This window comes from Bos mutus, chromosome 2, assembly GCF_027580195.1.
Source record: "Bos mutus isolate GX-2022 chromosome 2, NWIPB_WYAK_1.1, whole genome shotgun sequence".
Taxonomy (NCBI): domain Eukaryota; kingdom Metazoa; phylum Chordata; class Mammalia; order Artiodactyla; family Bovidae; genus Bos; species Bos mutus.
Window position 1 is genome coordinate 125,346,838 of NC_091618.1, and position 17,751 is coordinate 125,364,588.

Below are 17,751 nucleotides of genomic sequence, written 5' to 3' on the forward strand. Positions count from 1 at the left end.
AAATATGTAAATAATTGCTATTACCTACCAACATGATGTTCTACTATTTTGTCAGCCATAAAGAATAGACAGTACCAGAAAAAAAAAAAAAAAAAGATGAAGGAAAGGAGGAAGTAGAAAAAGAGGGAAAGGAAGAAAAAGGAAAAAACAAAAAAAAATTTAAAGGACTTCAGGTCATTACTTTGTTATGCCCAATATCTACCAGCTTCCTCTTATTTCTAACATTATAAGACTATAGAAGTATTTGTTAAATTAATGATATTAAAATTTCTTGGCCAGAATAAAAGTATGTAGGTTTTTGTAAATTATCTGTGATTATATGTATCAGGGAAAAACATAATAATCTTCCATAAGTTATCACAGCACCCCATCAATCCTGTCTCTGTCCCATCAATGCTGTTTCTTGGTGAGAGTCTCCCTTTGTCTGTCCAGTAGATTCCTAACTAGTCTCCATTGGCTCTTATTTTTACCTGCCTCAAATCCATTTTTTATGCTGTTACATAATTATATGTAAAGGTCTGCTCTGATAGTTTCTTCTCCTGGCCCCCAAACTTAAAGATTTCCATTAACTCTTAAATGAAGCTCAGACTTCTTAAGCAACCATTCATCACCATTGAGGGTCAAACTTAAACCTAACTTTACTTCACATTACCTCCTTGAAGAAGGTGGATATGATCTAGGAGGTGATATGCACCCAAACTGGAGCCAAACTGCTGAAGTTCAAGTCCTGCTTTATCATTTTATAGCCTTTAAATAGGTTATACAAATTATTTAACATCTTTGAATCAGTTTGATCATCTGAGAAGATAATACTTCTAAATTCCATAAAGAGCCCAAAAGTTCTAGCCCTTAGCAAGCATTTAGTTAATTGTCTAATCTAATGAGACTACTGACCTTTCCTAAAACACAAGTTACCATTTATACTTCTGTGCTGCTCTTTATCCAGGTGTCTAGCCTGGAATGCCATGTTTACTGTTCATCTATTCAAATCCTACAATTCTTTAAATCTTCACAATAAATGACACAATAAAAAATCTTTCTTGATGTCTGTAATTGGAAGATACCTCTCCTTTGAACTCTCTAATACTTTGTGCTATTCTTAATCCATGTATTCCATATTTCCCACTATCTTAATTACCCCTAATATTGAAACTCCCACCTTTGTGTTTCACAGAGTACTAAGTACTGTGTGTGTGCATGTGTGTCTGTGTGTGTGTGTGTGTCTGTGAATGTGGTCAAGAATACATTTTACACAAATTGTTACATCAAATCTCCTCTTTTGAGGAAGTAGTATATAAATTATTTTATCTAGGTGACAAATTGAGTTATAGCTCTATAGTGATGTTGTCATCTTCCAAATAGCTTCCAGAGGGACAGAGAGAATAAGAAAGGAAAGGAATATTGGGTGAACCTGGTCTAGTTAGAGGAAAGATCACTCTCATATGTGACAATTTTACTGAAAAAACATTGAGCACACATGCTTTGAAGTTCCTTTGTCCTCCTAATTGGTTAGAAGCACGAATTATAATTTCCTTTTTTATAGAGAAGGAATATGTATATGGTTACTTATGCTAATTTGTGAGGCACATTCAAGAGTTGCAGTTGTCACTGTGGGCTAGTGGGTCTCCAGCCAGTAGTTCTATTGGTATCCCATCTCTATAAAAAAGAAATAGTATCATCCACCTCATTAGAACTGATTCAAATGGATTCTTCTTAATGGCTGAGTAATACTCCATTGTGTATATGTACCACAGCTTTCTTATCCATTCATCTGCTGATGGACATCTAGGTTGCTTCCATGTCCTGGCTATTATAAACAGTGCTACAATTGGACACTGTGGGAGAGGGAGAGGGTGGGATGATTTGGGAGAATGGCATTGAAATATGTATAATATCATATATGAAACGAGTCGCCAGTCCAGGTTCGATGCACGATACTGGATGCTTGGGGCTGGTGCACTGGGACGACCCAGAGGGATGGTATGGGGAGGGAGGAAGGAGGAGGGTTCAGGATGGGGAACACATGTATACCTGAGGCAGATTCATTTCGATATTTGGCAAAACCAATGCAATATTGTAAAGTTAAAACAAAATTAAAAAAATAGAAAAAAAGGAAACAGTAAATTATAGTTAATAAACCAGATACAGCTTTTCTGTCAGAAGAAAATTCTGTCCCTTCAAATATATATTTTAACCTTAAGGGATAATATTTGAAGAGTAATTCCATTTCACATTTCTTCTTGTTCTCCAATACCTTAAGGGATAATATTTGAAGAGTAATTCCATTTCACATTTCTTCTTGTTCTCCAATACCTCCCCAAAATGCTGAATATAATTAGCATGTAGGCTCACTTCCTATTATGGTATGATAAGAGAGTCTATCTTGGGTAATTCTGTCATCACTACTATTAAAAATAAATGTTTTTTTGCATTTTAAAGCTATTTATCCAAAGAAGAAAAAGAAGAAGAATGATGACATAAAGGTAGTTTATGCTGTTGCTGACCAGAAACCAAACAGAGGAGCAGATGGTAATTTAATATTATAATAAGAAATATTAAATAGTATTTTTAGGGAAGACTAAATTTGGATGACTTTTTTTTTTTTGGCTTAAATGCAGACAATTCCTCTATTCCTTTTTGTCAAATGACAAAATTTGGGTGATGCTTACAAGCAATAATACAACTCTTTTGCTTCCAGAATTTTATCTCTAATTACTAATTTAGTATTCTGGCCTTATATCATCATTTTAGAGAAATTAAATGGTCTATTGCTGCTGAATGAACAGTATATGAAACAAAAAATTGCAAGATAATTTTTATATTGCTCAAAATGATTTTTGAAAATTCTGAAGTGGATCAGAAATTAAGTACATTAATTCAGTCCATCATGGACTCCATATCACTTTATTATTTCTATCATTCTGTGTTACTTCATGTTGTATGTTAGAATTAGACCAGGAACCCAAATAACAGCATAAATATCCTCCAAGTAATACACTATCAAAACTATAAGACTATTTTAAATTGAGCAATATGAATTCTTCTCCAATATTAAATTTCCAAAGAAAAATTTAGTATAAAAATTAAATCCATTTGTATTTATCAGTTAAATTCTAAGTAAAAAGTTTAAAATCTTTCTTATCCGAGGGTGTAATTTGATTACTCTCATAAAGTCTCTAGGATGAAACAGGATTGAGCTAAGGCTGTCTTCCACTCAGAACTACTGTAGTTTACTTAATTCAGCTTTAAACTTTGTGGGCACCATTTGTAACCCATTTGTAACATTTGTAACCCAGTTCAGTTCAGTCACTTAGGCATGTCCGACTCTTTGCAACCCCATGAATCACAGCATGCCAGGCCTCCCTGTCCATCACCAACTCCCGGAGTTCACTCAGACTCAACGTCCATAGAGTCAGTGATGCCATCCAGCCATCTCATCCTCTGTCATCCCCTTCTCCTCCTGCCCCCAATCCCTCCCAGCGTCAGAGTCTTTTCCAATGAGTCGGTTCTTCTCATGAGGTGGCCAAAGTACTGGAGTTTCAGCTTTAGCATCATTCCTCCCATGTGGGTCCCAAAAAGTTTTTTTTGTTGTTGTTGTGTTTTTTTTCTTTAATAAAACACCAAGTAATTACTTACAACATATACAATTATGACAACACAAGCCACATATCCACTAAATAGAGACAGTAAAACTAAATTCTCAGTTTCTGAAGCAGTTATCCTATGCAGAATGGTTTTCTAAAACTCTAGTGTTTAATGAAGGTCAGAATTGTCTTAGAAAAGAAAGTCATTTAGTCATGTCCGACTCTCTGTGATCCAATGGACTGTAGCCCACCAGGCTCCTCTGTTCATGGAATTATCCAGGCAAGAATACTGGAGTGGGTTGCTATTTACTTCTCACTGATATCAAAATCAGTGCCTCTTGAGAAACCTATATGCAGGTCATGAAGCAACAGTTAGAACTGGACATGGAACAACAGACTGGTTCCAAATAGGAAAAGGAGTACGTCAAGGCCGTATATTGTCACCCTGCTTATTTAACTTATATGCAGAGTACATCATGAGAAACGCTGGGCTGGAAGAAGTACAAGCTGGAATCAAGATTGCCAGGAGAAATATCAATAACCTCAGATATGCAGATGACACCACCCTTGAGGCAAAAAGTGAAGAGGACCTAAAAAGCCTCTTGATGAAAATGAAAGAGGAGAGTGAAAAAGTTGGCTTAAAGCTCAACATTTAGAAAACGAAGATCGTGGCATCTTGTCCCATCACTTCATGGGAAATAGATGGGGAAACAATGGAAACAGTGTCAGACTTTATTTTTCTGGGCTCCAAAATCACTGCAGATGGTGATTGCAGCCATGAAATTAAAATACGCTTATTCCTTGGAAGGAAAGTTATGACCAACCTAGATAACCTATTCAAAAGCAGAGACATTACTTTGCCAACAAAGGTCTGTCTAGTCAAGGCTATGGTTTTTCCTGTGGTCATGTATGGATGTGAGAGTTGGACTGTGAAGACAGCCGAACACTGAAGAATTGATGCTTTTGAACTGTGGTGTTGGAGAAGACTCTTGAGAGTCCCTTGGGCTGCAAGGACATCCAACCAGTCCATTCCAAAGGAGATCAGTCCTTGGTGTTCTTTAGAAGGAATGATGCTAAAGCTGAAACTCCAGTACTTTGGCCACCTCATGTGAAGAGTTGACTCATTGGAGAAAACTCTGATGCTGGGAGGGATTGGGGGCAGGAGGAGAAGGGGATGACAGAGGATGAGATGGCTGGATGGCATCACCGATTCGATGGACGTGAGTTTGAGTGAACTCCGGGAGTTGGTGATTGACAGGAAGGCCTGGTGTGCTGCAATTCATGGGGTCGAAAAGAGTCAGACACGACTGAGCGACTGAACTGAACTGAACTGATGTCAAAATATCTCAGTGATATTGGAGGAAAGAATGGTAAATGGAAAGTACTATTTTAAGCCTCACCAGGTTACCAGTCTATCTGTGACGGTTCTCCAGGTATCAAAATTATAAATTTAATTAAGTATAACTGAAAGACAAAAATGAATTCTCAAACTGTATTAATACTTTATCTGGGGGTGGTGGGGAGGTACTGTTTCTACTCTCCACTCCTAGAGATTGGCATGTGAGTCATTCTTTTTTTATGAACTTTAGAAATGTACAGTAGTGATATCACAATTATATATTAAAAGTGTTCCTCTCTCTCATTCACCATAATCAAACCTCCTAAATTTGCCTCTCACCGTTGCACTGAGTATGAACTCCATATGGTGTAACAGCCTATCCACTATTATGGGCAGTTTTCTCAACATTTTGTAATTGGCAACAATCCAAGTAGAGTTCAGAGGTCAGAATTCTCTACAGTTCCTGCTTCTTGTCTCTATATTTTTACATTCTCAAAAAAAGATCTGGAGGTAATTTATTTTGGTTTTTAAATTACTTTAAAGCAAAATGGAATGGTTTTATGTAATTGCATGAGTTTTAACACATATGAAATTGTGTGACTTCTATCAAAATCATAACATTTCCAACATTCCAAAAATGTTCTTTGGCAGTCATGCATTCCTTCCTCCAACTGATAAGCCCAGGCAACCACTGATATGTTGTCCAGCACTACAGTTCTTTTTCCTTTGGAAAATGTCTTATAAATGGACATTTTGATAATTGTTCCTTTCATTCAACATAGTGCCTTTGAAATTCATTCAAATTATTTCATTTGTCAGTAGTTTACTCCTTATTATTTCCTTTGTGTGTATGCAATGGATTTACCTCTGCATATATCAGTTGAAGAAAATTTGGTTGTTTCCAGATTTGGATGATTATGAATAGAAAGATCAGAAGTATACACTAAGTATACATTAAGCTTTTTGTGTGAACAAGGGATTATTATTGTGTATGTTGAAGTTTATAAAGAATTGCCTATTTCTCAGAGCAGCTATAACATTCTGTATCCCCCATTAGTAATGCATGAGAGATCTATTTGCTATGCATCCTTGCAACCGTTGATGTTATCAGTATTTTTTATTTTAGCTATTTATATAGATGTAATGGTATATCACTGTGGCTTTCATTTGTATTTTTCTGATGTCTAATGATGATGAGTATTTTTTCATATGCTTTTTGCCTTTTGTAAATCCTGCTTAGTGAAGTAGCTGTTGAAGCCTTTTCCTCATTTTTATTTGGACAGTTTTCTTACTATTGAATTTTGAAAGTTACTAATATATTCTGAATATAAGTCTTTTTCAGGTATGTGATTTGAAAATATTTTAATCTGTGACTTGCCTTTCAATTTTCCATTTCTAATTATTCAGTATGTCTATCCTTTTGCACATATTGCACTACCTTTGATTATTGTAGCTTGTTATTGTCTTAAAATGAAGTAGTATAATTTCCAGCAAGTTTATTTTTCTTCCCAGTTTTTATGGACATTTTAATTCATTTGCCTGAGTATTAGTTTTATACTCAGCTTTACATCAAAAAATATGCCAGGGTTTTTGAATGAAAGAGAAATAAATCTTTACAGGGTCTTCCAATCCGTAAACATTGTATTTCTTCCTATTTGTTTAGGTCACCCTTGATTTCTTTCATAAGTGTTTTGTAGTTTTCAGCTTAGAAATCTTGTATATGTTCTGATGAATAAGTGCTTCATTTTTGTACATGTACATGGTATTTTAAAAATTTGATTCCCAGTTGTCTGTGGCTATTGTTTTTACTATATCTCTTTGTACAGATATTTTAGTGGTTTTGTTCAAGGTAATAGCATACTTACTTAGCTTATCACAATCAACTCTGACTAGACATTCTTACCTCTTTATGTTAAATGTAAAGTATAAAATGTGTAAATCTTACCAGTATATATGTTTCCTTATTCCTCTCCCCTTTGTTATTAGGTACCTTATATATTACATCTACATACACCAAACACGCACTCAGACAATGTAATCATTATTTAAATAACTAAACAGAGGTAGACAGTCTATTATATTTAGTCAAATAATTTACATTTTGGTTGCCTTTTAACTCCTGATGTTTCTGGTTATTTTTATTCTTTTTATCTTAACTTTTTTTCTGTTGGAGTATAGCTGATTAACAATTCTGTGTTAGTTTCAGGTGTACAGAAAAGTAACATATACATATATCTATTCTTTTTCAAATATCTTTTGATGTGAAGGAATTCTTAATTCAGTACAATAAAATTTCACATATTTTCATTATAGTTTGTATATTTTGTTACTTTTTCAGGCTCATTTGTATGAATTCTCTTTGATATTGAAAAATTATTAATCTTTTACCTTATTTGTGGGAAATATTTTCATCATTTTGTTAATGGCATTTTTAGCCTTTCTTATTAAACATTTCAAACATAAGCAAAAACCAACAGAATACTTATGTGCCTCTCTTTCAATTTCAACAATTCATAGACTATTTTGTTTTGTCTGTGCCCTCAACTTCTCCCTGGTGCCCTATTGTTTTAAAGCACGTCACACACATTATTTCATCCATCAGTATATTATTATGTACCTAAAAGATAAGGATTATTTTTAATGCATAACCACAATATCATGATCGCATTACACAAATGAATAAGTCATTAATGTAAAGTGAAAGAAAGTGAAGCCGCTCAGTTGTGTTCAACTCTTTGCGACCCCATGGAATGTAACCTACCAGGCTCCTCCGTCCATGGGATTTTCCAGGCAAGTGTACTGGAATGGGTTGCCATTTCCTTCTCCAGGGGATATTCCCAACCCAGGGATCGAACCCAGGTCTCCCGAATTGCAGGCAAATGCTTTACCGTCTGAGCCACCAGGGAAGCCCTTAAGGGAAGTCCTTAATGTAATCATACATTAAATCACTATTCAGCTTTCCAGTAATCTCATAAATATCACAAAAATATTTGGAAGTTACTTTGAATCTACATTGACAAATATTGCAATGGTTTGTATATCTTCTGAGTCTCTTTTAATCTATGGATTCTCCTTCCATATATCCCTCTTCTTCCCTCCTTCCCTTCCTCCTCTTTTTTCAAACTATAGTTTGTTTGTTTCAGAAATTGAATTGCTTGCCTTGTTGAGCTCCTCAGTGACTGAACTTTTGCTGATTGTATCTATATGGTGTATGTTATTTCTTCTGTATTTCTAGTAAAGTATCAGTTTATTTACTTTCAGGTTCAGGTTCTTTAGCAAGGTTGATTCATAGATGGTAGTGTATCTTTCTATCAGGAAGCACCATAATGTTGCACTGTTTTTCTCTTTGTGATATTAACAGCCATTTGTGCTCAAGGACTGATCCATGAATTAATTATAGGTTTCAAAATTGGGTTAATTCCATCATCTCTTCTTTATAAATTAGAATGGTCTAATAAAAAGAAATTTACCCTCAACTTCTGATTGGTTACATTGTGATACAGATATTTAAGAATAGCAGACGGATGCTTAATACTTTAACATCATTTATTAGTTTTCAAAATAATGAATTATTTCAGTAGCATCTTCCATGCATGTGTGCTATGTCGCTTCAGTCATGTCCAACTCTTTGTAACGCTATGGACTGTAGCCCACCAGGATCCTCTGTCAATGGGATTGTCCAGGCAAGAATACTGGAGTGTGTTGCTATGCCCCCCTCCAGGGGATCTTGCCGACCCAGAGATCAAACCTGACTCTCTTGCATTACTGGCAGTTTCCTGCATTCAGTGAGATTCTTTATGCACTGACCTACCAGGGAAACTGTCCATAATGCTATTACTGTGCTTGTTTATGCTGAAATAAACGAGCACAGTAATTATATACTGTGCTTGTTTGTGCTTTGTAGCAGGTGAGAGCCCCTTCAAGATAACTCTTGAGTCCCTTTTGACACAACCCTATCGATTTTTGTTAGCTTTCTTGTTAACTGAGAAGCTTATTCTGTACACATTCAGTTGTTTTCAACCAATGAATTTCATTGGCATCTTTGAAAAGATGAAGTGATATATATAGTTGGACCTATTTCTGGACATGCTGTTTTGTTTCATTGGTCTGTTTACCCTTATGTGAAAACAGTATTCTATTAATTACTTTAGCCTTATAATGAGTCTTGAAATTTGGCAGTTTGAGTTCTCCAACATTAATTGCTTTTCTAGGTTAACTTAGTTGTTCTAGGGCCATTGCATTTCCATAGAAATTTTAATTTTTAATTGAAGTATAGTTTATTTACAATATTATGTTAGTTTCAGGTGTAAAAATTATTCAGGGTTTTTTGTAAATTATATTCCATTATATGTTATTACAAGCTATTGAATATAATTCCTTGTGCTATACATCAAATCCTTGTTGTTTTATCTATTTTATGAATATAGTTTGTATCCATTAATCCTATACTAATTTGTCTCTCCCTTACTCCATCTCCCCTACATAACCATCTTTGTTTTCTAAGTCTGTAAGTCTGGTTCCGTTTTGTAGAGATTCACTTGTATTACCTTTTAGATTCCACATATAAGTGATATCATAAAGTATTTGTCTCTCTCTATAGCATTTACTGGTGGCTCAGAGGTTAAAGTGTCTGCCTGCAATGTGGGAGACCCAGGTTCGATCCCTGGGTCAGGAAGATCCCCTGGAGAAGGAAATGGTAACCCACTCTAGTATTCTTGCCTGAAGAATCCCATGGACGGAGAAGCCTGGTAGGCTACAGTCCACGGGGTCACAAAGAGTTGGACACGACTGAGCGACTTCACTTTCACTTTCATATGACTGACTTCACTAAGCATAATATTCTCTCTAGGTCCATCCATGTTACTGCAAATGGCAATATCTCATTCTTTTTATGGCCACATAATATTCCATTTTGTGTGTATGTATGTATATCTTAAGCCAGTCATTTTCTGATGGGCACTTGAATTATTTCCATATCTTGACTACTGTAAATAGCAGTGCTTTGAACATTGGCATGCATGTATCTTTTCAGCTCTCTAGTTTCTACAACTGTCATTTGGAATTTTTGTGGGTTCACCTTTCATTTCTTTTTCTTGCTGGCCAGGACTTCCAGAACAATGTTGAACAAAAAGGTGATTGTCTACATCCTGATCTTGTTCTAAAATTTAAGGCTAAGTGATCAATATAAACTAAAATATTAGCTCTAGAGATTTGAAGATAACTTTTAACAAAGGAAAGACATATCCTCTCATACTCCCATTCACTAAGAAGTTTCATCATGAATGGGTGTTGTTTTCCCATGTTTTTCCTTGCATCTTGGAGATAATCATCTAAATTTCCTTCTTTTTGCTCCTACTGTGGTAAGTTACTTTGACATATTTTTGAAAAATAAACCACCTTATGTTCTTGGGATAAACATCACTTATTCATTGTGTATTATTTTTTAGTATATATTGTCACTGCTGCTAAGTCGCTTCAGTCGTGTCTGACTCTGTGCAACCCCATAGACGGCAGCCCACCAGGCTCCCCTGTCCCTGAGATTCTCCAGGCAAGAACACTGGAGTGGGTTGCCATTTCCTTCTCCAATGCATGAAAGTGAAAAGTAAAAGTCAAGCCGCTCAGTCATGTCCGACTCTTAGCGATCCCATGGACTGCAGCCTACCAGGCTCCTCCGTCCATGGGATTTTCCAGGCAAGAGTACTGGAGTGGGGTGCCATTGCCTTCTCCAGTATATAGTGTTAGATTCAGTTTATTTATAATTTTTACATCTTTTGACATGGGAGGATATTGACTGAGTTTTTCTTATAATGTCTTGTAATTTTTATATGATTTTTATATGTGAGTGATTCTGATCTCAAAGTATGAGTTAGGAGATGAGTTCACTCCTCTTCGTTTTTCTGGATGAATTTGTGTAGAATTAGTGTAAATTCTTCCTTTGGTATGTTGTATAATTCAGAAGGAAAGTCATTTGAGCCTAGAGTTTTCTTTGTGGAAATGTTTTAAAGTACACATTCCATTTATTAAATAGATATGTTCTTCATATTTTCTATTTGTTCATGAATGTGATTTGGTCATTTTTTGTTTTTGATGGAATATATATCTCATTTTATAAGTTATTGCTATACCTTTTCATAATATATTATTTTTAGCATCATGGAAATGGCAACCCACTCCAGTGTTCTTGCCTGGAGAATCCCAGGGACAGGGGAGCCTGGTGGGCTGCCGTCTATGGGGTCGCACAGAGTCGGACATGACTGAAGCGACTTAGCAGCAGCAGCATAGACTCTGTTATGCCATTATCTCTGTGTCTTCTCTTTTTCCTGATCAGTCTGACTTATCAGTTTTATTTAAACTGTTTATTTTCTCTTGTTTTTCTATTTCCTTTTCACTTAGATCTTATTTCTTTTCTTCTGCCTATTAAGTGTGACAAGGTTGTGGAAGAATTAAAATTTTGATACACTGCTGAATAGTATGATATGGTACAACCACTTTGGAAAACAGTCTGACATTTCTTAAAACTAGACATACACCTACCATATGACCTAGCCATCCACTACTATGTATTTACTCAATAAAAATGAAAACATATACTCACAAAAACTTGTGCAGGTAAATTCCTAAATATTTGTAAGTTGCCAAAACTGTAAATCTCAAACAACAGGGGAGTAGATAAAAATAATTGTGACAAATCCATTGAATGGAATAATTTTTAGAAATAAAATGAATGAATTTTTAAAACATACAATATTATGTTGAGTGAAAGAAGCCAGGCAGAAAAAAAGAATACATACTATATGATACCATTCCTATCAAAATTCTAGAAAATGCAAATAAATCTTGTGTTAGAAGTACAGAGCAGTGTTGTCAGAGAGTGGGAATAAAGAGATAGATGGATTACAGGTGAATGAGAGAACCTTCAGGGGGTATTATAAATTTTATTTTGGTTGTAGTGATGGCTTCACAGTTATGAGCATATTTTTAAATTCAGGAAACCATACAGTTAAAATAAGTACAGTTTATGTTACTTCAATTATACTTAATATGCTGTTTCTCTTTCATTTACTTTTAGGACCCTATGTAAACACTCTTCAGAGATCTCTAAGTAGTTCAAAGAATGTTGCCAAAAAACCTGTACCTGCTGTTGTTTGTCGGCTAGATGCACAAGATGATACTGAACAAAAGGTATAAGATTATGTCTCAAACTTTTGTATGCTGATTATTAATTTATCTAGTTAACTGTTGCTTCTATGAACCACCTCCTTCTCTAGCATGTTAACTTATCTGTTAGGTATATTAGGGTCTATTCCTGAGAACTGATCCTTTCCCCTATATGTATTGATTTACCTTTGTGCTAAATTCACTATGTAATTTAGCAGAAACTAATCCAAATAATCATTTAGCAACTGCAATGATAATATCTAATATCTATTGAGCATCTGTTGGCCAAAGCCCTGTGGCTTTTTCCAGAAGGAAGAGAAAATGAATAAACTGGTCACATAGAATACATAATCTTCCCTCCTGAGGACTTATTATTTAGGGAAGCAGATAGACACACAAAAAAATGTTTTACAGTAAGTAAAGAATATGGAATGATACATTTTATTTTGATTCTAAGCAATGTGTTTTTAAAGCATTAATTGGATTAGAATAGTTTGGATTGTACTTCCCTGAAACAAAGCAAATGACTAAAATGACTAAAGTTTTTAGAATCAGCCATTAAATAGATTATCATGAATTTAAACAAAGTATGAAATACTGGAAGAAGTGAAGTCGCTCAGTCGTGTCTGACTCTTTGTGACCCCATGGACTGTAGCCTACAAGGTTCCTCTGTCCATGAAATTTTCCAGGCAAGAGTACTGGAGTGGGTTGCCATTTCCTTCTCCAGGGGATCTTCCCCACTGGCCACATACTAAACTCAATTTTGAATTAGTGAAATACCTATAGAACTAGTACCTACCTGTAGAAGGTACCCTAGGAAGCTGGTATTAAGTATTGCCCCTGAGACAGTTTTCATGAGAGAGTTGGAAGATTAAAGACAAGAAAATATGTATTAATTTGGTTGACTGATAGAAGGCAAATCTCTTTAAGAAGTAAAGTTACTAACTATCTTTAATGTTGTGCCATTTAGAAAGATGGAGAGACAAGTGAAAAACCAAGTGTTTTTGATGATAGAGGTAAGAAAATAAAAAACATTTCATAATTGTTCTGTTATTTGTTAAGTACCTAATTATGGTTTCACCATATAGTTTCTCAAGTTGTTTATTTGATTATAAAAGTCATGGTTATTTTGGAAAATAAAGCATGATATGAAACTATTTATGAATTTTGATTTTTAAATTAGCCTATATATTTGAATGATTGCTTGATGAGGATGGTTTTTGAAAATTGTGAGGTGTGGGCAAGTTAGAATACCTGCTGTAACTGTTCCAGTGATAAATAGAGTAAGGTACTGACATACTATGGTTCAGTAGGTTACAATACAGAGCACTTACCAGGAAGGCCCTCGTGTCCCACTGCCATATATTCCTCATAGGCAATATATCCTAATTTGTATCTCCTCTTGAATGGAATATACAAAAGCTAAGTTTTTCTGCATGTTAGATTTCTGGAAGTCACCCAAAGCACTTCCATGCATATCCTACAGTATACACACATAGAACATGCTAGAACCCTCCATGTAGTACCCAATGACCACCTCAGATTCAATACAAAAATCAAATTTTTCATCCTCCTGTTTTTTACCCAGGCACAAAACTTGACTAATCTTTGACTCTTCCTCTTTCTTAAATTTTGTATCCCAACATTACCAGTCTCTGTCTAACCTACCTCCTTAATTCCTCTTCCCCTCTCCTCTTTTCCATTCCCACAACTGCTGACTTTGTTTTGTCCATCCTTGAATATTTCAGTAATCTTTCCCCAACCTCTTCCTCTTCTTTTTAATTTACTATATATTTTGGTATAAAAGCAATTTTCCTAAAACACAGTTTTGGTTATTCCCCTATTCAAGTTGTGAATGGTTTTCCATTGCAGACTGAATGAAATGCAAATATCCAGTTAAATCTGCCAGTGGTTTGTGACTATAGGAATTAAATTGGCATAGTAGTATATGAATTAGGATCAGAGGTTAAGGATCTCAGACTTGGTTTTGAGGGCAGTGGTGAGCCACTGGAAATTTGTAGGCACTGAACATCAACAAAGCACATGTTATTCTTGGTGATACTGCCTTAACTCAGGTGAATCCCTGATTGATGTAACCCACTGATTGAGCTCAGTCAGCAGGGAGAACATTGAATCAGTTCTTTTCATGAACATTCATCCTTAATCCAGCAATATTATCTTTTTGTATGTAATTGTTTCTCTTCTTTGTCCAGGGGAACCATGTGTCTCAACTCAAGATTCAGTGATTTCACCTCAGAATTCAGCTACAAGAAATTTTCCCAGATCTTCAATGACTTATTTGAATCATTCAAAAGTTGAGGTATATAATATTTCCTTTGCTCCAAATGTGAATAATAAATGAAGTACTATTTTATGATCATCATTGGTTAAAAAAATTCATTCATGAAACTACTATACAGAACAACTTTGCTGCTGCTACTGCTGCTGCTAAGTTGCTTCAGTCATGCCCGACTCTGTGCGACCCCATAGACAGCAGCCCACCAGGCTCCCCCGTCCCTGGGATTCTCCAGGCAAGAACACTGGAGTGGGTTGCCATTTCCTTCTCCAATGTGTGAAAGTTAAAAGTGGGAGTGAAGTCGCTCAGTCGTGTCTGACCCTCAGCAACCCCATGGACTGCAGCCTAGGCTCCTCTGTCCGTGGGATTTTCCAGGCAAGAGTACTGGAGTGGAGTGCCATTGCCTTCTTCGAGAACAACTTTACTCGCTGAAATTAATCATATCATAAAATTTCCCCAAAATAGGCTGCAACATATAGTTCATGGTACATACCTGTAACCTTCAGAGAAAGTATCAAATTAGGCTTATTTGATTGGGCTTTGGATAGTGCTGATAGATTGTTCTGAGACAGATCATTTCTTCCCATTGCCTTTTGACTAATGATTAGTTAATTGCTTTTGAAAAGTTACCAGCAAAAGTTCAGGGTGTGACATCTGGATATAACATAGATACATAGATACCTTTCTCTGTGGGTTGCCAACTTCCTATCACAGGAGTCAAAAAACACATCTTCCATTACGTTAGCAGCACAGTGTTAGCTGGTTGAAAGAGATTTCAGTATACTCAAAATTTATTAAAATTTTTCTAAATGAATTCTATTTGATTACGGTAGAAAGTAACATCATTTTCTGTGTCCTCTAACGCATAATTTTTGAAAGAGCCCATTATATAAATTCATAAATGTGTGATTAATATAAAATGCTTTTCTGTAGCACAGTTTTATTATGAACAAGCAGTTTACGTTTCAATGTTCTGCTGTGTTAATAACCACATTAAGCATGAAAAAGAAATTTTTTACTAACTCTTAACATCTAAAGGCCTCATATTGCCCAACAAATATTAAAGACTATGTCATTTACTAACAACCAAAAAAATGAAAAACTTCTTTAAATACATTTTATTATTGACCTTTTTTGAGTAATGTGTGTATTCTTAAATTTGCCATCTGTATTTCTTGAAAACGAATATGAAATGTCCACAAATATCTAGTTTATTATAGGCAATACCATTAGAATTTTATTATGAAAAGTATTACATCCTGTTTCCAACATGTACAAAGATTACCACTGTCAGAAAATATATGTCTGATGGTCTGTGTTCAACTCTTAGATCTGGGAATTTAAAAAGTCTATTGTGAATTCACTGATTAGCTCTAGTAATCAACAAATTCAACAAAGTTGCAGGATACAAGGTCAACACAGAGAAATCACTTACACTCCTATATACTAGCATTGAAAAATCAGAAAGGAATTAAGGAATCAATACCATTCACCACTGCAACAAAAAGAATAAAATATCTAGGAATAAACCTACCTAAGAAGACATAGAAGGAAGGTCCTATGCTGTAAAGAGCAATATTGCATAGGAACCTGGAATGTCAGGTCCATGAATCAAGGCAAATTGGAAGTGGTCAAACAAGAGATGGCAAGAGTGAATGTCGACATTCTAGGGATCAGCGAACTGAAATGGACTGGAATGGGTGACTTTAACTCAGATGACCATTATATCTACTACTGTGGGCAGGAATCCCTCAGAAGAAATGGAGTAGCCATCATGGTCAACAAAAGAGTCCGAAATGCAGTACTTGGATGCAATCTCAAAAATGACAGAATGATCTCTGTTCGTTTCCAAGGCAAACCATTCAATATCACAGTAATCCAAGTCTATGCCCCAACCAGGAACGCTGAAGAAGCTGGAGTTGAACGGTTCTATGAAGACCTATAAGACCTTTTAGAACTAACACCCAAAAAAGATGTCCTTTTCATTATAGGGGACTGGAATGCAAAAGTAAGAAGTCAAGAAACACCTGGAGTAACAGGCAAATTTGGCTTTGGAATACGGAATGAAGCTGGGCAAAGACTAATAGAGTTTTGCCAAGAAAATGCACTGATCGTAACAAACACCCTCTTCCAACAACACAAGAGAAGACTCTACACAAGGACATCACCAGATGATCAACACCGAAATCAGATTGATTATATTCTTTGCAGCCAAAGATGGAGAAGCTCTATACAGTCAGCAAAAACAAGACCAGGGCTGACTGTGGCTCAGATCATGAAATCCTTATTGCCAAATTCAGAACTAAATTGAAGAAAGTAGGGAAAACCACTAGACCATACAGATATGACCTAAATCATATCCGTTATGAATATACACTGGAAGTGAGAAATAGATTTAAGGGCCTAGATCTGATATATAGAGTGCCTGATGAACTATGGAATGGGGTTGGTGACATTGCACAGGAGACAGGGATCAAGACCATCCCCATGGAAAAGAAATGCAAAAAAGCAAAATGGCTGTCTGGGGAGGCCTTACAAATAGCTGTGAAAAGAAGAGAAGCAAAAAACAAAGGAGAAAAGGAAAGATACAAGCATCTGAATGCAGAATTCCAAAGAATAGCAAAGAGATAAGAAAGCCTTCTTCAGCAATCAATGCAAAGAAATAGAGGAAAACAACAGAACGGGAAAGACTAGACATCTCTTCAAGAAAATTAGAGATACCAAGGGAACATTTCATGCAAAGATGGGCTAGATAAAGGACAGAAATGGTATGGACCTAACAGAAGCAGAAGATATTAAGAAGAGATGGCAAGAATACACAGAAGAACTGTACAAAAAAGATCTTCACGACCCAGATAATCACAATGGTGTGATCACTCACCTAGAGCCAGACATCCTGGAATGTGAAGTCAAGTGGGCCTTAGGAAGCATCACTAAGAACAAAGCTAGTGGAGGTGATGGAATTCCAGTTGAGCTATTTCAAATCCTGAAAGATGATGCTGTGAACGTGCTGCACTCAATATGCCAACAAATTTGGAAAACTCAACAGTGGCCACAGGACTGGAAAATATCAGTTTTCATTCCAATCCCAAAGAAAGGCAATGCCAAAGAATGCTCAAACTACCACAGACTTGCACTTATCTCACACGCTAGTAAAGTAATGCTCAAAAATCTCCAAGCCAGGCTTCAGCAATACATGAACCGTGAACTTCCTGATGTTCAAGCTGGTTTTAGAAAAGGCAAAGAAACCAGAGATCAAATTGCCAATATCCGCTGGATCATGGAAAAAGCAAGAGAGTTCCAGAAAAACATCTATTTCTGCTTTATTGACTATGCCACAGCTTTTGACTGTGTGGATCACAATAAACTGTGGA

General features: G+C 35.8%; 1 protein-coding gene across 1 annotated transcript in view; it reads left to right on the forward strand.

Moving 5' to 3' along the window:
- The window catches only part of FSIP2 (fibrous sheath interacting protein 2), a 161,318-nt gene that overhangs the window by 47,198 nt on the left and 96,369 nt on the right, over positions 1–17,751 (forward strand). Inside the window, 4 exon segments of the mRNA XM_070360818.1 lie at positions 2,440–2,529; positions 11,993–12,105; positions 13,052–13,097; positions 14,295–14,401. Of these exon segments, the coding sequence (XP_070216919.1) occupies positions 2,440–2,529; positions 11,993–12,105; positions 13,052–13,097; positions 14,295–14,401 (356 nt within the window).